This window comes from Indicator indicator, chromosome 37 (genome assembly GCF_027791375.1).
Source record: "Indicator indicator isolate 239-I01 chromosome 37, UM_Iind_1.1, whole genome shotgun sequence".
Lineage (NCBI taxonomy): Eukaryota > Metazoa > Chordata > Aves > Piciformes > Indicatoridae > Indicator > Indicator indicator.
In genome coordinates, this window is record NC_072046.1 from 776,807 (window position 1) to 799,668 (window position 22,862).

Sequence of the window (22,862 nt, forward strand, 5' to 3'; positions counted from 1 at the left end):
CATTCCCAGCAAGGGATGGTGAGAATCCATTGGGATTCATCCTCCCCCCCCCAAAAAAAAAAAAAAATCAAAGAGGAAAAGAAAAAACCCAAAAGAAATATACCACTAAAAGAGATCAATAAATCCAACTGAGATGCTCCAAAAAAAAAAAAAAAAAGCCTTCATATGGCTCTGGGAACATCCTCCAGCCACAAAGAGGGAGGAATGGAAGGATGGAGAGGTTGGGGAGATGCAACCTAAGCTTGGGATGGGACCTGAAATGCTACTTCAATGAGGAGGACAAATCCTGCACCCATCCACCTGAGGGGAGCCAGCCTTGTGGTGGCCTTGGCTTTGCCATGCCATCGTCCCCAGGCACCCAGTGCTGGCTTGGGCACTACCTCTCACTTCATTTAAGTGTGTCCTGGCACATGGAGCTACACCTGACCCAATTTCAGGGATTTTTTTTTAGGGGGGAGAGGGGGATTGGGGGCTTGCTTTGGGGTTTATTTGAATTTTTGGTAGGTTTTTTGGTGTTTTTTTGTTGGGTTTGGGGTTGGTTTGTTTTTTTTTTCCACCCTATCCATCTACCTCGGAAGCCAATCAAACTGCCTTTTGAATCTTGGTCAATGAAAAAGTTGAGCATCTGGTCTATGGTAACTGATTCCCAGGCACTCTAAAAAGGCCCAGCAGGGGCTGGGGTCCATGTTTCACAGTGCTCTTGGGTTCCTGCTCTCATCATTTCCTCCGTGCTTGTGTTTGGCCACACTGTCCCTTCTGGTGCTGCTGCTTCACCTGAGCCAGGATGTCTCGGATTTTGCGCTGAGCCATCTGGGAAGAGAAGAGGAAATGGAAGAGGGAAAGGAGCGGAGGGGAAAGGGCTTTGAACGCTTTAGAGCAGCCTGCAAGCAGGCAGCAGGGTTGGGTGGAGGCTCCTGGATAGCTCCTGGAACTAGAAGATATCAGGAAGAAATTCTTTCCAGTGAGGTTGAGGAGACACTGGAACAGGTTGCCCCAGGGAGGCTGTGGATGGCTTGGGATAACCAGGATCATGCTCCTGGCCCTGCGGTTTAAGGAGCGTCCAAGGGCTTTGTGTGGAGTCAAAGCAGAGGAAAAAGGGAAGAAATTCATTCCAGTGAGGTTGGGGAGACACTGGAACAGGCTGCCCAGGGAGGCTGTGGCTGCCCCCTCCCTGAAGTGTTCATGGCCAGGCTGGATGAGACCTTGAGCAACCTGGGCTGGTGGGAGGTGTCCCTGCCCATGGCAGGGGGGTTGGAACTGGATGATCCTTCAGGTCCCTTCCAACCCAATTCCGTTCTGGGAATCTCTGCAAATCCATTGTAAATATTGCAAAGCAACTGCCTCTGACCTAGATTTTGGATGCTGGGCATTAGGGGTTGGGTTGGAATTGATTTTGATTGGTTTAAAAGCAAAGCAGAGCAAGTGGGGGTGTGGGGGAAGGTTAGGGGCAGGTAGTTAATCAGTGCCAGAACCAAAAATAAGGCTCTGGAATTTCTAGTTCTGTTTGGAGTGGTTTCTAGGGAAGGATCAGGAACCCAAAGTTGCAGGCAAACAGCTGAAGGTGATTTAATTCTCTTTTTGTTTTTTACCTGCAATTACTTTTCTTTTTTACCTCATCTAGGTGGTTCCCCTCCCTGTCCCTGCTGGTTTCTACCACCTAGGCTTGATAGAGTTTGGAATTTTCTTCTTTTTGGAGAATTCAGTAACCAAGAGTTGGGGGTTGGGGTTTTTTTGGGGGGTGGGGTGCTTGGGTTTGAGTTTTTTGTTGGGTTGGAATTGATTTTGATTGGTTTAAAAGCAAAGCAGAGCAAGTGCAGAAAGATCCCTTCCAGCCCAAACCATTCTGGGATTCTATGAAATTGCTTCCTGCCCCAGTTTTTTTTGTGTGCTTTCCTCCAGAAGTTTGATTTGGGAGGTCACACTCTGCCTGTGCACACACTCCCACAGCTCCCTCACCATCACCTACAGCAGGAGGCACAGCTCACCATCACCATCACCTACTTCTGCAACATCACCAGCCAGGCATGGAAAAAAATCTTCCACAGCAGGAAATGCTCCAGGCTCGGGACAGAGTGGCTGGAAAACTGCCCAGCAGAAAAGGACCTTAGGGTTGCTGGCTGACAGCAGCTGAAGATGAGTCAGGGTGTGCTCAGGTGGCCAAGGAGGCCACCAGCAGCCTGGCCTGGATCAGCAATGGTGTGGCCAGCAGGAGCTGGGCAGGGATTGTCCCCCTGGACTCAGCACTGGTGAGGCTGCACCTTGAGTACTGGGTTCAGTTTTGGGGGTCTCACTCCAAGAAGGGCTTTGAGGGGCTGGAGAGGGTCCAGAAAAGGGCAACAAAGCTGGGGAAGGGTCTGGAGAACAGGGCTGGGGAGGAGCAGCTGAGGGAACTGGGGGTGTTCAGCCTGGAGGAAAGGAGGCTGAAAGGAGACCTCATTGCTCTCTGCAGCTCCTTGAGAGGAGGCTGGAGCCAGGTGGGGCTTGGTCTCTCCTCCCAAAGGAACAAGTGATAGAATGAGAGGAAATGGCCTCAAGCTGCACCAGGGGAAGTTTAGGATGGACATGAAGAAAAAATTCTTTAATGAAAGAGTGGTCAGGAATTGGAACAAGCTGCCCAGGGCAGTGATGGAGTCACTATCCCTGGAGATGGAGGTCCAGGACACGTTTAATGTCCGTGGTGGTGTTGTGCTGATGGCTGGACTCCATGACCTTACAGAATGATTCTGTCAGTCTATACCCATGTGGACACACCCCCACAGAAGCCACCAGGGAATCCACCAGGAGCTGCTGGGGCCATACCTGGCTGGCATAGAAGTGCCCAATGATCTTCACGATGACCTGCTCGTTCTCATCAGGGGTCTGGTCCCGTGGCACCACTACCTCTGCTGCCGTCAGGTTCTGCAGCTCATTGACCTGTGGGGAAGGGGCAGTGACCACCCTGTCACTTCGTGCAGGGAGCAGCAACCCCTCCAGGAAATCCCTGCCCAGCTCCCTGGGTGCCAGAGCACTGGAGCAGGCTGCCCAGAGAGGTTGTGGAAGTCTCCTTCTCTGGAGACTTGTCTGGATGTGTTCCTGTGTGACCTGCACTAGATTCCATGGCCCTGCTCCGGCAGCGGGGTTGGACTCGAAGATCTCCAGAGGTCCCTTCCAACCCCTAACACCCTGTGACACTTGCCCCTGGGATGTCCCCAGGCTGTAGCACCAAGCTGCCACCCTCCCAGGGTTGTCCCCAGCCCGTGGTGCTCCCAACCCTTAGCCAAGCACTGCTTCTGCTTACGGTTTTGCCCCCTTTGCCAATGACCCTGCCCGCTGCTGAGGCAGGCACCCGGATGTGAGTCTCCAGCTTCACTTCTTCCTTGGGTCCAAAGAAGTTTTCCTCCTTCAGCTTCCCATAAATCCTGCCCTGTGCCTGCCAAGAGGAGGGAGAACAGTGTCAGGCACCATCCAAAAACGTCCTACCCCCTGGTCATGTCTCCACCAGCTCAATGTCTCCATCCCTAGGACCCAGTTCCTTGAGGTTTCAAACCAGTTCAGCCCCTGGGAGTGCTCATGCTGGGTTAACCCAAACACATATTGGTCTCAAAATTGGGGTCACCACCCTCCTCCTCCCTTCCTGGCTCCATGGAGTGGCAGAGAGGAGCACCCCCAGTGCCCCACAGTGATGGCAGTGCAGGAGGAACCTTGAACTGAGCTTCTGGAGGACCAGTGATGACCACCATGCGGACTTTGGAGTCTGGCGTCTCTGGAGGAGCAATCTGGAAGGAGAAGAAAGAGATGGTCAGGGGACTGGAGAACCTCCCTTATGGGGACAAGCTGAGAGTTGGGGCTGTTCAGCCTGGAGAAATCTCCAAGGAGACCTGAGAGCTGCTTTCCAGTACCTGAAGGGGGCTACAGGAGAGCTGGGGAAGGACTTTTGGCAAGGGCTGGGAGTGACAGGGTGAGGGGAAATGGCTTTGAGCTGGAAGAGTGGAGACTGGAGATGAGGAGGAATTTCTTGACAGTGAGGGTGTGGAGACACCGGAACAGGTTGCCCAGGGAGGCGTTCAAGGCCAGGACAGATGAGACCTTGAACAACCTGCTCTAGTGGGAGGTGTCCCTGCCCATGGCAGGGGTGGGGTTGGAACCGGATGATCTTCAAGCTCCCTTCCAACCCAAACCATTCTATGAACCTATGCTGGCCGTGGTGGGGAGCAGCATGGGCAGGGCAGAGGCTGCATCCTCCCTCCCCTGTACCGTAAGACTGAGCCCCCCGCCCTCCCAGCCCTACCTCCTGGTTTTCCCCACCAGAAAGGTCCCTAGCCAGGGAGGTGCTGGCAGAGGAGGGATGGATGCCGAGCAGGCCAACCCTACCTTGATGGAGGCACTTGCAAACCGGGAGAGCTGCTTGATGTGCTGCCCCTTCTTGCCGATGATGGCCCCGACCGCCTGCGCGGGGATGAAGACGTGCACCGTCTCCTGCTCTGGAGGCTGCGGGGAACAAGGCTCAGCCTTGGCTCAATCCCCCCACAAAGATCGAGGCCCCAAGCTCCCTCCCAAGCGATGCCCACATCTCTTCCAAAGATGCTGGCCTGAGCCACCATCAGACCCCGCCGGGGTCTCAGCAGCTTCTCCCTTGCGCTTGAAATAGCTTGAAAGGTCGAATCCTGCACCCGCGCCGGACCTGGCCTTCAGCAGATGTTGAAGGCATGATCCAGAGCATCACAAGGGTAAGTCAGAGAAGGGGTTGTCCCCCCTGTATTTGGCACTGGTGAAGCCAAACCTCGAATCCTGGGGTCAGGGTTTGGGCTCCTCACTCCAAGGACACTGAGGGGCTGGAGCAGGGCTAGAGAAGGGCAACGATGCTGTGAAGGGTCTGGAGAGCTGGGCTGGTAAGGGGCAGCTGAGGGAACTGGGGGTGTTCAGCCTGGAGAAAAGGAGGCTGAGGAGAGACCTTCTGGTTCTCTACAGCTCCCTGACAGGAGGCTGAAGCCAGGTTGGGAGCACTCTCTTCTCCCAAGGAACATGAGGGAAGGGCCTCAAGATGCACCAGGGGAGGTTTAGGTTGGACATGAGGAACAATTTATTCCACAAAAGGGTTGTCAAGGCCTGGAACAGGCTGCCTAGGACAGTGGTGGAGTCCCCAGCCCTTGAAGCCACGGAGATGTGGTACTGAGGGACATGGTTTAGTGATGAGCTGGCAGCTGGGCTTGATAATTTGCAAGGATCCAACCAAAATGATTCTGTGACCTTCTCCCCACAGGGGAGATCCCTGAGAGCAGGAAGCAGGAGCAGTTTGAGCTACCTGATGTTCACCTACCATGAAGGAGCTGTATGGTGCAGCCCCGGAGACACTGCTGGGTGGAGGAGGTACTGCGTTGGAGGAGGCAGGGAAGAGGCCAACTGCAGCCAGGTTAAGGCCAGGAATGAGGTGAGATTGCAACTGGGGGGGTGAGAGGAGAGAAATGTTCACTGCTTTTACCAGGGCAACCTCCTAGAGAGCTCCTGGGAGCCAAGAGGCAGGACAGGACCCAAGCCCACTCACGCTCATGGCAGCCACGTCGTTCTCGTAGGCTTCCCTCACTTTCTTCATGATCTCCTGCTCTGCCTTGCAGCAGTTCTCAATGGAGCCCTTCACTGTGATGGTCCTTTCAGGGTTGTACAGTGTCAGGTCCTGCAAGCTGATGAGACAGCCAATGTCAGCACCAAGACCCTGCCCAACCAGTGCTCCACCAGGTCCTCCTGATGGGTTCTGTTGGGGTCCTGAGGACAGAGGGCGTCACTGCCACGGCGTGCTGGGACTGCAGGGTCCATCCAGGGAGCAGCATCAATGTTTACACTGAGAAGTCCACTCTGCTTCCACCCAAAAACGTGGCTTAAGGGGAAATTCCCAGCCCCAGCCATCAAATCAACTGGCCCTGGACTCCACAACCATGAAGGGATAGAGAGGGGACACCAAAGGGATGGGCCAAGAGCTTTCAGAAGTAAAGCAGCCACACCACAAGCTGGCTTCCCAGCTGGGAGAGGCATCTCTGCCCACCCTCCCTCATCACATCACCCACCCCCTGCTCATCCACCCTGGGCTGAGGAAGGCCTGCCCTGGGTTCCCCAAAGGAGCCTTACGAGGAGATGGTGATTTTTGTCTCCGTGTCCTGCTCCACCTTCTTCAAGTTCCGACCTTCTTTGCCGATCAGGCGTCCCACGAAGTTGTTATGGGCCAGGATCTTCAGAGGCACTTCATCAGCTCTTGAGAGAGGAACAGGGATAAAAGCAAACACCATCAAGGATTACTGCAGCCAGAAGAGGAGGGATCTGGGACAGAGGGCTGGGGGAAGATCAAAGCCCCTCGCTCGGGAGTCCCCCAGAACCAAAGCTCCTACACATTTAGAATCGCAGAATCATTAAGGTTGGACCTCTAAGGTCACTGAGTCCAACCATCAGCCCAACACCACCATGGCCACTAAACCATGGCTCCAAGGAGCAAGTCCACATGTGTTTTGAACACCTCCAGGGATGTGGACTCCACTGCCTCCCTGGGCAGCTTGTTCCAATGTCTGACCACTCCTGCAGGACAGAAATTGTTCAAGTCCAGCCTGAACCTCCCCTGGAGAAGCTTGAGGCCATTTCCTCTTATTCTATCACTTGTTCCTTGGGAGAAGAGACCAAGCCCCACCTGGCTCCAGCCTCCTTTCAGGGAGCTGTACAGAGCAATGAGGTCTCCCTTCAGCCTCCTTTTCTCCAGACTAAACATCCCCAGTTCCTTCATCTGCTCCTCCCCAGCCCTGTTCTCCAGACCCTTCCTCAGCTTAGCTGCCATTCTCTGGACCCACTCCAGTCCCTCAACGTCCTTCTTGGAATGAGGGGCCCAAAACTGAACCCAGTAATCAAGATGTGGCCTCCCCGGTGCCAAGTATAGGAGGACAATCCCTGCCCTGCTCCTGGTGGCCACACCATTGCTGATCCAGGCTGGGAGCACCACCCAGCTCTGGGGGTTGGGATGATCCCACAGCCCAGTGAAGATCCATGGATGGGACACTCATACATAGAAAGACAGGGGTGGGGGGTGGGGGGGAAACTTACGTCTTGGTGTCCTTGGCCTCCTTCTGCATGATCTCCAAAATCATCTTGCAGGCAGCAGAGCAGCCCTCAGGGGTGGAGTGGATGCTGATGGCTTTCTCTGCAGCTCCAGCGTTTTCCTTCCGGTGAACATCGATCCTGCAAGAACAGCAAAGGGCTGCTGGGGCTGAAAGGAGCAGCTCTGCAGCTTCTCAGCTCCTCCGTGAGCTGCCTGCAGCTCAGGCTGCAAGGTTCTATGCACCCAGGGAAGGGGAGAGGAGTCAATTGTGGGCTTGATCCTCAGCATGGACCCAGCAGCTAGAAGCTCAGATCACAGCGAGCCAAATAAGGCATCGGCATCAATTTATTTTAGGCAACCACGAGTGATTAAGTGGTGGAACAAGCACGTGCCTGGGGGACAGGGGGGGTTGTCCATTACTTCATGTCTTAGATAAAGCCTTCCTTGGGGAACAAGAGCTGCAGCCACATGCCAGTAACAGGTGGGTGAAGCCCAACAGGCTCATGCTAAATCCCCAAGTGCCCCCCCGCCTCCCCAGTAAAGGGAGCCACGTGGGAAAGGGCAGCCAAGAAAGCCTGGCTGGGACAGGACTTGAGAAGGTGGCTCCTGGACACACTGCTCTGCAATGTGGGAGAGCTGGAGGGGCCTCAAAATAGCCACTTCTCAAAAAAAAAAAAAAAATTCCTGCCTCAAATCAGAATGGACAAAGAAGCTGGTGGGGAAGGGACTCACTTGGACTGTGTCTGCTTGGTGATGTTCCTGATGGTGGCCCCTTCCTTGCCAATGATGGCTCCCACGTACTGGGTGGGCACCAGGAGGCGGAGAGGGATATCCACTGGCTGCTGCTTGACTGGAGCCCCAGCAGTGACAGGGGAGCCCTGCCTGGGGGCACCACGGGCCCCAAAGCCTCCTCGCCGCCCGTTCTCCGCTCCTTGCACGGACTGCTCGTCGGGGATGTAGGAGACCTTCAGAGCGTGGTTCTCCAGCTGGTGGCCATTCAGCTTCATGATGGCTCTGGAAGGGGAGAAGAGGTTGGGGTGGAGGATTCCCCTTGTCATATTTCCATGCTGAGTGGCAGCAAGAATCACAGACCCATCACAGACCCATCACAGACCCATCACAGACCCATCACAGAACCATCACAGACCCATCGAATCAACCAGGCTGGAAAAGACCTCAGAGATCATCAAGTCCAACTTATTACCTAACACCTCCTGACAACTAAACCATGGCTCCAAGTGCCACATCCAAGCTTTTTCTGAACATCTCCAGGGACAGTGACTCCACCACCTTCCTGGGCAGCACATCCCATGGCCAATTACTCTTTCTGTGAAGAACTTTCTCCTCACCTCCAGCCTAAACCTCCCCTGGTGCAGCTTGAGACTGTGTCCTCTTGTTCTGGTGCTGGTTGCCTGGGAGAAGAGCCCAAACCCCTCCTGGCTACAACCTCCCTTCAGGTAGTTGTGGACAGCAATGAGGTCCCCCCTGAGCCTCCTCTTCTCCAGGCTAAACATCCCCAGCTCCCTCAGCCTCTCCTCACAGGGCTGTGCTCCAGAGCTCTCCCCAGCCTTGCTGCCCTTCTCTGGACACCTTCAGGTCTCTCAATGTCCTTCTTAAACTGAGGAGCCCAGAACTGGACACAGTACTCAAGGTGTGGTCTAACCAGTGCAGAGAACCGGGGCAGAATGACTTCCCTGCTCCTGCTGGTCAAGTCAAGAAGGTCAAGTAAGAGCCAGCAAAGGAAGCACAGATGTGAGGAGACATCACAGATACCACGGGGACCTGGCAGGTCTTTCCACCCAGCCCAGATGAACCAAAAGGATTTTTACTGGGAACCTCTCCAAGCACCCATGGCAAGGACTGGATGGTGCAAGGAGCGATTCCTACATCTCCTCCTGATTTTAGTCTGGCAACTCCATCCCTTTCCTGGCAGGACTTGAGGGACTGCAAGAGCTGAAAGCTGTCGATAGGTGGAGCTGGCAGCAAGAGCAAAGCTTTGACCACTGCTCTCCACAGCTTCCTACCGAGACAACCCCAAGGGGAGCTCTCCACAAAGTGGTCAGTGACTCGGCTCTTGCAAAAACCCCAAACCCACAATAATCAGAAACCCCTCACAGTGGCTGAGCAGAGACTTTCCCTGCCAGCAGCCCCATCCCTGCAGAAGGGACCAGAGAAAGATGCTTGATGAAGTGCAGGCTGCTCAGAGAGGTGGTAGAGTCTCCTTCTCTGGAGAGATTCTAACACCACCTGTGCAACCTGCTTAACAGAGGGGATGGACTGGATGACCTCCAGAGGTCACTTTCAATCCCCACCACGCTGGGATTCTGGGATCCTCAGAGGAGAAGGGCTGCAGGGCTGAGAGCAGAATTAGTTGCACAAAGCTCTTTTGCTGGGTGCTTCCTGGCAAAAGCAACCCAAAATGTTTCACCTCACAGGGTGCAGAGGGCAGGGCTGGTGTGGATGGACAAGGGACAGGAGGACAAACCAGGAGCTCCATGGTTGAATCCTGCCCCACATTATTACAAAGAGTAAAACTAGGAGCAGCTTCCCCATGAAGATCTGCTGAGGCCATGCCAGGGATCACAGCAAATTTGGGGTTGACAGCTGGAGGATTATCAGCTGGTGGCCATATGGAAGCTGGTGCTTTGGCAGAGGGACCACAGGTGACATCCCTAGGGATGGCAGCAAGGCTGTGCTGGCCACCAGTTGGCATGTGCCCACCTCAGTGATGGAGACCTTCCCAGATAGAAACTTCTCCATCAGTGCCCACGTTCTTCCCAGGCTGCCCTCCAAGGACAGAGCTGATCCCATCCCCTTTCCAGAGCCCTTTGCTGGGGCAGACAGAGGTAAAATAAACAGAGAAGAAAACTCAAATTTCCATTTGCACGGAGTGCAAAGCTTGACCTTCCCTGGGCAGGATGGGAAAGGGAGCTTCAGGTCTCCCAGTGACACAGCCATCAGCCAGAGAGGACACCTGGGGCCAGCTTCACACCAGCTCCTATGATATTTGGGCTCATTATTACTTTTTTCTTGGACAAGTATCTCCTGAAATCATGCAGGTGCCAGAAAATCTCCCACTTTTGATTGAGCACAAAGTTGTTTTTTTCACTCTATGAGCTGCAGACAAGAGCCTAAAAACTTGGATGTCCGGGAGAGGGGGAGAGGGGGAGAGGGGGAGAGGGGGAAAGGGGGAGAGGGGGAGAGGGGGAGAGGGGGAGAGGGGGAGAGGGGGAGAGGGGGAGAGGGGGAGAGGGGGAGAGGGGGAGAGGGGGAGAGGGGGAGAGGGGGAGAGGGGGAGAGGGGGAGGGGGAGAGGGGGAGAGGGGGAGAGGGGGAGAGGGGGAGAGGGGGAGAGGGGGAGAGCATCCTCAAAGACTGGCTGCATTTTTAACCAAAAACTTAGGAATTCTGGGCTAATTCAACTCCTAGCACTGGAAAGTTTTGTTTTCTGCAAGCAGGGAAGGGGCTGGAGCCACAGCTTGAGCTCCACCAGGGACACCATGGAAGAACTTACTGCCTGGTCTGCTCCCGGTTGGCGTAGGTGACGTTGACGACGGCTGTCTCGCTGTCTGTGTTCACTGTGAGCACAAAGAGGTAGGAGTTAGAGAGGAAGCACCAATGCCTCACACCAAGCCCCCCCCCCCTGAAAACCTGGGAGACCTCCTCAGATGAGTCCTTGCTTGGACAAGTCCCCTCCAAGGCTCCCCAGGATTCACAAACATTTTTCTCCTGCAAGGGAGAAGAATGTCCAAGGGCTGAGGCCATGCAGGGACTCAGCCCAGGCAGCAGAAGCCCTCCTGTAAAGGAGCCTGAGATGTCATCAAGCTCTGCAGCAAAGCCACCAGAGCCAACTCCATCCTGCCAGCCTGAGTGCATGAAGAAGAGTCTGACCAGCAGGTTGAGGGAGGTTCTCCTTCCCCTCTACTCTGCCCTAGCGAGGCCACACCTGGGGCTGCCCAGTTCAAGAGAGACAGGGAACTGGTGGAGAGAGTCCAACAGAGGGGTCTGGAGCATCTCTGTGAGGAGGAAGAGCTGAGAGCCCTAGGGAAGAGCAGCCCCAGAGGGGATCTGAGCAATGCTCAGCAACAGCTAAAGGGTGGTAGGAGGCAAAAAGCTGGGGCCAGGCTCTTCTCCCTGGTGCCCAGGGACAGGACAAGGGGAAACAGGCACAAACTGGAACCCAGGAGGTTCCATCTGAACAGGAGGAGAAACTTGTTTGGTGTGAGGGTGCTGGAGGCCTGAAGCAGGCTGCCCAGAGAGGTTGTGGAATCTCCTTGTCTGGAGAGCTTCCAGCCTCCCCTGGCCATTGTGCTCCTGGGCAAGCTGCTGGAGCAGGGTGGTCAGACTGGATGATCTCCAGAGTTCCTTTCCAGACCCTATCATGCTGGCATTCTAGGATGCTGTGATCCCTCACCAGAGCCTGGAGACAGCCCCAGGAGCTCCATTTCTAGGAGGGTTATGGTAACTCTGCTCTCGTGAAACATCCCCAGGGTAATATTAAACCTCCTGTCTCAACTGATTGCCATTAGAGACTGAGAGAAAAAAAACCCAAAACATCTGCTGAACAGAGACAGATCCTCCCCAGCCAACCTCAGGAGATCATCCTGCACCTTCCCCTGAAGCAGACACTGGTGGTACCTATAGGCTTGGTGGGAATGATGCTGGCCCAGCACCCACTGGAGGGGAACAGCCAACGTGGGGCTGCCCAAAGCCACTGCACAGGACCTGTCCTTTAGCAAGAGGGAAAGGAAATGCAAAGGGCTGGGGCTGAGACCTCTTAACATCTTCAGCCATGGTTTCTGCTGACATGTGTCCCTTCTCAGCCTCCTCCCTACCCCCAAAATAGCTGGGGCAGAAGGAAAAAAAAAAACCAAACAAAAGGGCTTCAATAACAGCAAGTTTGCCTCTTTTTTTTTTTTTTTTTTTTTCCACTCCTACCTTGCTCGCAGTTTTCTACAGTGCCATACTGGGCTAGTAAACCATCCAGAACCTGGAAAAAGGAGCCAAAGAAACATTAGAAACCCCATTTTCACACTGGGATCATCAGGACAAACCAGGGAAACACAATCAATCAAGGCAGCTCTCTAGGCATTAAGGTTTCACAAGCAGTTAGATGAAGGAAACTCCTTTCTGCCCCAAGGAGCCTCAGAGCCAACAGGGGAAAGAGAGTCAGGGGAAAGTCCTGGTAATGGGTGGGGAAGAAAGGATCCATTTCTTGTTCCTCACACAACAGCTAAATCATGGAACCCTGTTCTTGGTGGCCAGTTTTGGTGGGGGGAGCTTACGTTGCTCCTACCAGCTGCATTTCCTCCTGTAATGGAAGGGGAATAGACCACATGGAGGCAAGGGGCTGCTGTAATTAGACCTAATTAGTAAAGAGGAGGAGAAACCAACTTTAACCCCAACTGCAGCAACATGGAGGGGAGGATTAGCCCTTAAAATCTGATCTACCCTTCTCTGCTTGCTCCTCTTACCTCCCATCGCAGCTGGGGGGGAATGTTCCGGATTTGAATTTTCCGACTCCTAAAATAAATGAAAAGTGGTTAAAAAAAAAAAAAAAAAGGAAAAAAAAAAAAAGGGCAGATTTGGTGCCCAAAATTCATCTGTCTGATGTTGGAACTCTTTGCATGATGCTGTAGCTGATCAAGCTTTGCGTTTTTCACACCCTACCAGGGTTTCTGATGGCTTTTGGTTAATTGCATCCAGCCCAGTTGGTGCTGGCTTGATGCTGGGAGCTTCTCCAAGAGTCAAAAAAAAAAAAAAAAAAAATCTCCCAAGAGCCAAAAATCCAACCCCCTCCCTCCCCACAACCCTTCAGTGCTGGCCTGAGCCCTCATAAAAGCATGGCTGGAAGGGCAGAGACTTTTGTCAGATTAAATGCAAGGAATAGAAAGCAAAAAAAAAAAAAAAAAAAGGAGTTTTGTGTTCATGTAACCTGCCCTCCTGCACTAAAGGCACGAAGGGATGACCCTTGAGATGCCACCAACTGCTGGTGGCACCTGCTGGAGCATCACTGCTGCACCCCAAAAACCTGGCTGAGTTTTAACTGGGGAGAGATCAAGGCACACCCAATCCCAGCTCCACCACCAGAGATGGTCACTGGCTGCTTCTCCACTCACATTTTTGGCTCTTCCTAACTTTACTTCTCCCAAAATAGAAACTCCTTTTTTAATTCCCATGCCAAATTTGCCCTGGGGGTGCTGTCCCCCTCCCATCCCAGCCCACCCCTCACTGTGCAGCTGCTGCAGACAGCTGAGAGCAGCTGTGGGTTTGTCCAGCAGCTATGGCCATGCCACCACCACAGCTACCAACACCCCAGTGTGCTACCAGCCACCCCCAGAGCCTCCACCTAAAGGCAATGAGACCTTTAGGTGCCCAAGGCTTTGAAGGATGCAGCTTCAAGGGTACAACCCAAGTAGGAGCAATGCCAACCCCCTAGGGGTGGCTTCTGTGTGTTCCCCCCACTCATTGGCCTCTGTCTTTCAGGAATAACCAAAATCAATGAATTTTAAGATGCCTAAAGCCAAAGAAGATGAATGGCAGGACCATGGCAGCAGCTTAGCAGTGACAGCACTCTCCTAGGTAAACATCCTTGGATCTGTTCATCACAGACCCAGGCTTCAAACTCCCAAGTGTTTATGAGCACATGAAATAAATCCAAGGGAGGAGGGGGGAAAAAAAAAAAAAAAAAAAAAAAAGTTTCCAGATCCTTATCTTCTAATTCCACAACTTCAGAAGGTGGCTCAGCTTATGTGTCAACGAGAAGAAATCTTCTCAGCATGCAATGCATTGCCCAGAGCCATCCCTTGGATGGGGCAGCACAGGTGAGGATCCCTCCTCAGCCCCTTCATCCTGTGAGGTAAAAGCAGCTGCCTCCAGCATCCCCCCTGCTCCCCCTGCAAACCCACCCACATCAAAATCCCTCCACCTGCTTGGGTGGCTCTTCAAACAAAACCAGAACCGAGGCTTCCCAGAAAGCTACCAAAATCTCCCCCAACGTTTCAGACCAGAGGGATGGGAAAGACTCAGGGTGGCTTTCCCCTCTTAAAGTCAAAACAAAGCACATCAAAAATGAGGTTTTCATCCCTCCTGCCAGCTCAGCTGCCAAGAAAGCTCCAAACCACCCAATTTTGCCACCACAACAGATGCAAACCAGGTGGGCAAGGAAAAAGAAACCATCTCAGCCCTTAAAAATCACAGCAGGTCATGGGGGGCTGCAGGAAGTGAAGGCAGGGGACCAGGCACACCAGGCTCTGAAATCAGATCTCTCCTTTCCACACTAATCCCACATCCCAAAACCAATGGGTGAGAGATGAAGAAATTCAGAATGCAAAGAATGTCCTAGTCCAGGGAGGGTCAAAAGGATTTGGAAGTGATAGAGGAAAGCCCTGGAGGTCTCCCACCACCCACCCCTACCACGGAAACTTCTCCAGATAGCTCCAAGCAGAGCAAGTGTTCTGCACAGACGTGACCAGAATTGAATGTGCTGTGGAGAGAAAAGAGCCATTTAGTGTCCTCACACCCCAGTTCTGTTGGTGGCATCTCATTTTCCAACCCCTTCAGAAAAATCACCCAACACATTCATTAATGAAAGAATGAATGAGGTCTCCCTCTGCTGAGCCCCAGGAGATCTCCCTCCCTCTGCTGAGCCCCAGGAGATCTCCCTCCCTCTGCTGAGCCCCAGGAGATCTCCCTCCCTCTGCTGAGCCCCAGGAGATCTCCCTCCCTCTGCTGAGCCCCAGGAGATCTCCCTCCCTCTGCTGAGCCCCAGGAGATCTCCCTCCCCTGCTGAGCCCCAGGAGATCTCCCTCCCCCTGCTGAGCCCCAGGAGATCCCTCTCCCTCTGCTGAGCCCCAGGAGATCCCTCTCCCTCTGCTGAGCCCCAGGAGATCTCCCTCCCTCTGCTGAGCCCCAGGAGATCTCCTCCCCTGCTGAGCCCCAGGAGATCTCCCTCCCTCTGCTGAGCCCCAGGAGATCCCTCTCCCTCTGCTGAGCCCCAGGAGATCTCCCTCCCTCTGCTGAGCCCCAGGAGATCCCTCCCTCTGCTGAGCCCCAGGAGATCCCTCCCTCTGAGCCCAGGATCCCTCCCTCTGCTGAGCCCCAGGAGATCTCCCTCCCTCTGCTGAGCCCCAGGAGATCCCTCTCCCTCTGCTGAGCCCCAGGAGATCCCCCTCCCTCTGCTGAGCCCCAGGAGATCCCCCTCCCTCTGCTGAGCCCCAGGAGATCTCTCTTCCTCTGCTGAGCCCCAGGAGATCCCTCTCCCTCTGCTGAGCCCCAGGAGATCTCCCTCCCTCTACTGAGCCCCAGGAGATCCCTCTCCCTCTGCTGAGCCCCAGGAGATCCCTCTCCCTCTGCTGAGCCCCAGGAGATCCCTCTCCCTCTACTGAGCCCCAGGAGATCTCTCTTCCTCTGCTGAGCCCCAGGAGATCCCTCTCCCTCTGCTGAGCCCCAGGAGATCTCCCTCCCTCTGCTGAGCCCCAGGAGATCCCCCTCCCTCTGCTGAGCCCCAGGAGATCTCTCTTCCTCTGCTGAGCCCCAGGAGATCCCTCTCCCTCTGCTGAGCCCCAGGAGATCTCTCTTCCTCTGCTGAGCCCCAGGAGATCTCCCTCCCTCTGCTGAGCCCCAGATCATCTCCCTCCCGCTGAGCTTTCTGGAGCTCCTGCCCAGCCAGAGCATCACCTGCACCCACGCTGGTCAGGAAAGGTGAGAAGCTGCTCTGCACCTTGCTGGGATCGCTGGGCTTTTATTAATGTGTCAATTAACGGCTAATTCCTCCCGCTGTGACCACGCCACTGGGATTATTTGCTGCTCCTACCAGCCTCCAGCCCCGATGGGTCCCCACGAGGCCACGCTCAGATGAGTCTTTTCTCAGCCCAGCTGAGTGAGCTGCACGGAACAGGACCCTGCAACGAGCCAGCACCCCCAAATTCTTAACTCGTCTCCATCAGCACCCATCCTGCCTCAGGGAGGCAGGTGCCCATCCGTCACCCTTTGGGCTTGACATGGAGTGGGTGGAAACCTTCCTCCCCCTTCCAGCAGCAGCCCCCCCCCGGCTCGAATCCGGGTTAAATGACAGAGGAAGTCATGAATAAATAAACCCTGCTCTTTGCTTTGCTACAAGCAGGTCCTGCTGGATTTAAATCCTCATGGCAAAATGCCACCGAAGGCGACAGCCCCAGCTCTGCCCACTCCCACCTCCCTCCACGCCCAGCAGGCAGAGCTTCACTTCCAAAGAACTAAACTCCGGGAGCCGGCGATTCCCTGGCTTTTTGTTCGCCCATGTGCCAAAGGCAGGAGGACTCCTCCCTCCTCGCCCGACCTCGGCTGCCAGCCAGGACCAACGCTCGTGCCCAGCGGGGGAAAAGAAGCCCCAGACCAGCCCCAGCATCTCCAGCCCACGGGAGAAGGCAACAGCTCACACGGATGCTGCTCATCGTATGCCAAAAGGCAGGAGCTTCCCAGATCCTAAGGGTGAGCTGGAGCAGACGGATTGACCCGGTAAAAAACAACAACAAAAAACAATAACAAAAAAAAAAGAAGTCTGTTTGTAAATCTGGATGCTTTCTGCTGATGTGCTGGTGGCTTTTTTTTTTTTTTTGATTTGAGAAAGAAGAAAAAAAAAAAAAAAAATCAGGGTGGAGAAGGAAGGGTGGAGAGCTCCGAGGGGAGAGGGAGTCGTGGGATGGACCCTGGCATCACTCTCCTGCTCCACTCCAATGGTGCTGTTTGGATAAAGGGGTTTTTAAGACCCCACTCTGCCTGCCAATGCCCCTAGCAGCCCCCTGGTTCTCCTGCAAAGCCAGAAGGCAAAGAGAGACCTTCATAAACTCTGGATGCTTTCAGTAAACCCTCCCCAGAATCACCTTGGGCTTGCTGGGGGAAAAAAAAAAAAAAAGCCTTGATGCCCCCAGACCATAATGAGAGGCTGCAACGGGATCCGCATCATGGAGCCACCCCACAGATTAGCATTTTGGGTCAGTCCCAAGCAGAGAAAGCACCAAGATCTGCTCCATCAAAGGTTCTCCTCAGGTTTTGCTTCACCCAGCTCTACTTCAAGAGCTCACTGCACCAACAGGTTAAACCTCTCCAGGGGGGAAAGCAAAGAGATGACCAAAACGCCACGGAGGATCCTGCAGCCACCAGGTACCACGGGGAGAGCTGCACCAGGAGGAACCTTTTCTTCAGAGGGGAGAAACCAAGGTGAAGCAGGAAAAGGTGGCACCCAGAAAACATCCAGTGCTAGTCTCAAACAGCCCTGGAACCAGCTGGAAACCAGTGTGTGTCCCTGAGACACCCACAGTGGCCATGTCCTCAGAGCTGTGCACCTGTGGCTACCCAGAGCACGAATGGACTGGTACCCACTGCAACCTTCAGAGACAACCCTCATCAGCCAGAGAGACAGAATCAGCCCTAAGAATCCTACATTAACTTTTTGGGTTCATTTTTGTTTGGTCTTTACTTTTTAAATCCCACTGGGAAACATCCAGATCCAGCTGGCAGCATTCCCCTTCTCTCAACCCTGCATGCATCCCCAGAAATCGTCCTCAAGAGGGTGGCTGAATCCTCCTGCTTCATTAAGAATCTCCTGGTAATTCCCCAGAGTGGACTGGCACGATGGCAGTGGTGGCAAGGACCCAAGAAAGGGGCACCAGCTAGTTAGGAGCAGGCAGCCTGGCTGGGGGCCAGCAGAAGGCTGGGGCTGGCTGCTGTGAGCCAGAGCGAATGGCAAAGCAGCACCAGCCCTGCTCAAGGGTTCCCCTCTCCGTTCCATGAGCCCCATGTGATGCTTGAGGTGACATCTGGGGGGAGCACAGAGGTGATCCTCACCCCATCACCAGCACAGGCACATCCCTGTCTCCAGCAAGGAGCCCCAGCAAGACTTTCTGCCACCTCCTCCCAACCAAGTTTGTTCCCACCTGAGACGAGAGCTGCTGCTTCCCAGTGTGGGAATGCTGGAGAGAGAGGTTTGGAGAGGAGCATCCCTGCACCCACAGCCACTGAGAGGGTCAAGCAGAGGAGCTTGGGATCAAACCTGGATCACCCTGTGGAAGGAAGAACTTCCTTCCCCTGTCCCACGGAGCTTCATGGCACAGACAGGGGCTCACCAATGGACTGGGGTAATTTTTCCAATAGGACTCAGCCCTGGGCATCAGCAGCAGCATGGAAGTGGTTGAAGACGCAGGGAGGAGAAGAGGATGGAGGGGACAAGAAGCTGAGGTCACACAAATTACTGCTTTCTGAGCATTCAACCCCAAAAAACATTCCCTGTGATCTGCAGGGACCAGACACTCACAACCACCTGTGCTACCATCAAGTGATGCTCTACAAGGACCATCTTGAGGAGCAACCACAACCCCCAGGCCCAGGGGTGACCCTTCCCCAGCTGAAACAGCCCAACAGTGCAACCAGCACCAGCACAGTCACACCCCATGGATTTCCTTCCTCTTCCCCACCCCCAGTCCAAGTTTTGTTGGGACAACCTGACCTCTCCTCAAGCAAGAGGTTGATTGAGTGAACATCTGCTAGGGAAAGGACCAAGCCAAGCACTGCAGCAGGAGCTGCTGGTCCTCTGCACCCCACTGCTCCCAGCAATAGATTCACAGAATGCATGGGGTTGCAAGGGACCTTTGAAGGTCATCTTTGTCCAACACCCCTGCTGTCAGCAGGGACACCTCCAGCTCCATCAGGATGCCCAGGGCCACAGCAAGTCTGATCTTGAATGTCTCCAGGCATGGGGCCTCACCCACATCTCTTGGCAACCTGCTCCAGCATTTCACCACTCTCCCTGTAAAGAGCTTCCTCTGCAGTCACCCCACAGCCACACACACCCCAGGCACACTTTCTGTGCCACGCAGGCTACAGCATCTCCAACACCTCCTGGACTTCCTCCAGCCTTCACCATGGATTCCTCAAAGCAGAAGGGACTGGAGCCACCAAGACACTGAAGGACCAAGCACTGACAGCAAAGCACAGCCAAGCTCTGGGCTCTCCCTGACCTCAAGAACCAAGCCCATCCTGGCCATCTCTTCCCCAAACCATGTGTTCAGCTCCTCAGGCCAGGAGGAGGACAGCCAAAGCCAGCCACATAGAGGGGATCTCCTGGTACTGCACAACATTAATGATGGCTTTGCAATCAAATGCAAATGGGATGCAAATTTGGGGGCTGAAAACACAGTGCATCCCTGATTCAATTAACAGCATTTCATTTATCTAGTTAGGCTTTGATTCAGGGAAGCACTTAATCCTGTGTTTAATGTGCTGTTGTGGTTGGAGGTTTTTTTTTTTTTTGTTGGGTTTTGGGTTGTTGATTTGGTTTGTTTAGTTTTTTTTTTGGTTGTTTTTTGTGTTGTTTGGGGGGGGTTGTGTTGTTTTTTGTTTTTTTTTTGTTTTTTTGTTTTTTGTTTGTTTTGTTTTAAACATTTTTAAAGAGGAAAATGTGGTTGCTAAGACACAAACGTTGCCAGGGGGACCTGCAGAAAAGTTGGAGCAGAAATTAACTTGCCTTTTTTTTTTTTTTTTTTATCTCCCCTTCCCTTGATAAACTGATAGGTTTGCAGTTTGTCAGCATCTCCACAAAGCAGGAATTTTATCCCTAAAACTCCTTTCCTATTGTCCTGCTGGACAATAAGTTATCTGTGGTCTGCAGTATGTCCTCGGGGCCAAGAAGGTCAATGGTATCCTGGGGGGGCATGAAGAAGAGTGTGAGCAGCAGGTCAAGGGAGGGTCTCCTCCACCTCTACTCTGCCCTGCCCATATTAGAGGTCCTGCATCCAGTTCTGGGCTGCCCAGTTCAAGTGGGACAGGGATAAACTAGAGAGTGTCCAATGGAGGCTATGAGGATGATGAAGGGAGTGGAACATCTGTGTGATGAGGAAAGGCTGAGAGCCCTGGGGCTGGTTAGCCTGGAGGAGAGAAGCCTGAGAGGGGATCTGATCCACGCTGATCAAGAGCTAAAGGGTGGGGGGCAAGAAGAAGGGGCAGACTCTTTTTAATGGTGTCCTGTGATAGGACAAGGGCCAGTGGGCACAAACTGGAACCCACAAGTTCCACCTCAACACCAGGCAAAGCTTTGCTGGGAGGGTGCTGGAGCCCTGGAGCACACTGACCAAAGAGGTTGTGGAGTCTCCTCTAGAAACTTTCAAGACCCACCTGGATGCATTCCTGTGTGACCTGCCCTAGCTGATCCTGCTTTGGGAGAGGGGGTGGACTGCATCTCCACAGGTCCCTTCCAACCTCTACCATTCTTGGTACCATCCTCTCTCTACCATGATTCTCTGCTTCTCTGAGTCATTGAGAAAGAAGCAAAAACCCAAAAGAGGAGGTACCTGCTGGAAGCCCTCAGCAGATCCCTACCATACCTCTGAGCACCACCCAGCCCTGTCTGCATGCTCCAAAGGGCTCTGCCTCCAGGCTTCACCCACTCCACCTGTGCTTTGCCACCTCCTACATTCCCTTCCAAGCCTCCCCACCTTCCCCACATGCCAGGAGGTTGTTGCACATTAAGCAGACTCACACACGCACTTCCCAGCAGGACCAGGCACACGAGGTTCTCACTGGGAAGTGCTCACACCTTGGCAAGGGAGGGGGGCAAAAAAAAAAGCCACATCAAAACTCACCAGATGCTGAATAAGCAATCCCAGCAATCCCAGTTCCTTCCTCAAATGCACCATTACTCAGCTTTGAGTCATACTTAAGTAGAGACAGGTATGGGAACTTTTTTCTGAATCCAGAGCTTCCTGACCCAGCTTCCTCATGGAGGTGCAGCAGGTCCAGGTTGAACTTTTGGAGCATTTTCTTCTTCTCTGCCTTTGTGAAGCCACATCTGGAGTACTGGGTCCAGTTCTGGGCTCCTCAGTTCAAGAGAGATGGAGAACTACTGGAGAGAGTCCATCAGAGGCTACAAAAGCTGCTGAGGGGCATGGAGCAGCTTTGTGAGGAGCAAAGGCTGAGAGCCCTGGGGCTGAAAGCCTGGAGAAGGGCAGCCCCAGAGGGGATCTGAGCAATGCTCAGCAACAGCTAAAGGGTAGAGGGCAAGAGGCTGGGGCCAGACTCTGCTCAGTGGTGCCCAGGGACAGAACAAGGGGAAACAGGCACAAACTGGAACCCAGGAGGTTCCATCTGAGTAGAAGGAGAAAGTTGTTTGGTGTGAGGGTCCTGAGCCCTGGAGCAGGCTGCCCAGAGAGGTTGTGGAGTCTCCTTCTCTGGAGAGCTTCCAAAGCCACTTTAGCCATTGTGCTGCCGGGCAAGCTGCTGTGGGTGCCCTGCAGCCTGCTGAGGAAACATCAGTTTCAACAACGACTTTTCCATACCTCCCACAAAGGAAAAGCAAAGCTCTCCCTGAGAACCATCCCCTGCCTCCAAACCACCTTCTCCAACCAGACCTCAACTTAATGTCATCAGCACGACAAACTTCTCAGCTCTAACACCTTCTCTTCTCAAAGCATTTTGTGGTATTTCAAGCTGCTCTCCTCCTTCCTTTCACCCCCAGTGACCTGCTTGCCCTCAGACCCCTAAACCTTCACGAAGAACCAACTTCTCCAAGGCCACACAGCAGTTTAAAGCCTCCGCGGCTGGTGGTTGCTGCTCACTTGGGGGACCTGACCAAGGCAGGTCCCATCTGCGCCTGTGCAAGAGCAAAGCCAGAGCTGCAGGGTGGCTGATGGGAAAGAGATTTAGGGGTGGAATAAAAGAAAGAGGAGGTTGAGAAAGGAATATGCAAATCTGGGTAATGACAAGATTAAAGCAGCAGCAGCAGAAAGAAAAGCAGAGAGAGAAGCAGCCTCGTCCCTTGAAGAGCAACGATCCAAGGGGCCACTCCTGAGGAGACCAGGCCAAGCCCACAAAGTTATTTGGCTTCTTGAGGCTGGAGGGATGTAGAAGTGAAGTGGCCAGGGGGTTTGGGAGAAGCACAGCAGCCACATGAGAGACCCACCTAGACCCAGTGGCCTCGGTGAGTAGTTATCCCTGGCAAGCAAGCACGGCGTGATGAATCCTTCCCATCAATCATCTCAGCCACCAGAATCTGATCCTGGGCTAATCAATCTGTCTAATTGGTTTCTCCCCATTAGGCTCCTTGGGAAGCTCACGAGGATCACACCGAATAATTGATGAGATGTTTCCAGCAAGCTGCCAAGAGTGAGTTGTCCATGAGCATCCCTTTGAAAGCCTCCCAGAACTCTTTCAGAGAATCAGAGAAGGGAGAGGTTGGAAGGGACCTCTGGAGCTCAGCCAGTCCAAGCCCTCCTGCTAAAGCAGAGCACCCACAGCAGCTTGCCCAGCAGCACAATGACCTGGGGGGTTGGAAGCTCTCCAGAGAAGAAGACTCCACAACCTCTCTGGGCAGCCTGCTCCAGCCCTCCAGCACCCTCACACCAAACAAGTTTCTCCTCCTGTTCACATGGAACCTCCTGGGTTCCAGTTTGTGCCTGTTTCCCCTTGTTCTGTCCCTGGGCACCACTGAGCAGAGCCTGGCCCCCTCCTCTTGCCCCCCACCTACCCTTTAGCTGTTGCTGAGCATTGCTCAGATCCCCTCTGGGGCTGCTCTTCTCCAGGCTCTCAGCTCTTCCTCCTCACAGAGCTGTTCCAGGCCCCTCAGCAGCTTTGTAGCCTCTGATGGACTCTCTCCAGTAGTTCCCTGTCTCTCTTGAACTGAAGAACCCAGAACTGGATACAATATTCCAGCACAGAAAAAATCCTAAGCATGGATTCTCACTCAGCCACCAGCACAGGAGATGTCTTTAGTCCACCAGGATCCTCCTCCCATCCTCCCCCAAATCCTACAGCACATAAAAAAAAAAAAAGCTCAGATGGTG

The 22,862-nt window shown here is 53.7% G+C and overlaps 1 protein-coding gene across 3 annotated transcripts in view; it reads right to left on the reverse strand.

Moving 5' to 3' along the window:
* Positions 1–717: 717 nt before the first annotated feature.
* Positions 718–22,862, reverse strand: part of IGF2BP1 (insulin like growth factor 2 mRNA binding protein 1) — a 37,248-nt gene continuing 15,103 nt past the window's right edge. Inside the window, exons 3-15 of one of the 3 annotated variants that reach the window (XM_054396396.1) lie at positions 12,525–12,573; positions 11,989–12,040; positions 10,565–10,628; positions 7,784–8,065; positions 7,057–7,191; positions 6,100–6,222; positions 5,522–5,657; positions 5,297–5,419; positions 4,351–4,467; positions 3,681–3,755; positions 3,278–3,409; positions 2,800–2,913; positions 718–810 (exon numbers count right to left, since the gene is read on the reverse strand). In XM_054396396.1, the coding sequence (XP_054252371.1) occupies positions 718–810; positions 2,800–2,913; positions 3,278–3,409; positions 3,681–3,755; positions 4,351–4,467; positions 5,297–5,419; positions 5,522–5,657; positions 6,100–6,222; positions 7,057–7,191; positions 7,784–8,065; positions 10,565–10,628; positions 11,989–12,040; positions 12,525–12,573 (1,495 nt within the window). Of the gene's footprint in view, positions 811–2,799; positions 2,914–3,277; positions 3,410–3,680; positions 3,756–4,350; positions 4,483–5,296; positions 5,420–5,521; positions 5,658–6,099; positions 6,223–7,056; positions 7,192–7,783; positions 8,066–10,564; positions 10,629–11,988; positions 12,041–12,524; positions 12,574–22,862 lie in introns of all 3 variants that reach the window. The other 2 variants (XM_054396395.1, XM_054396397.1) reach the window with 2 other exon arrangements.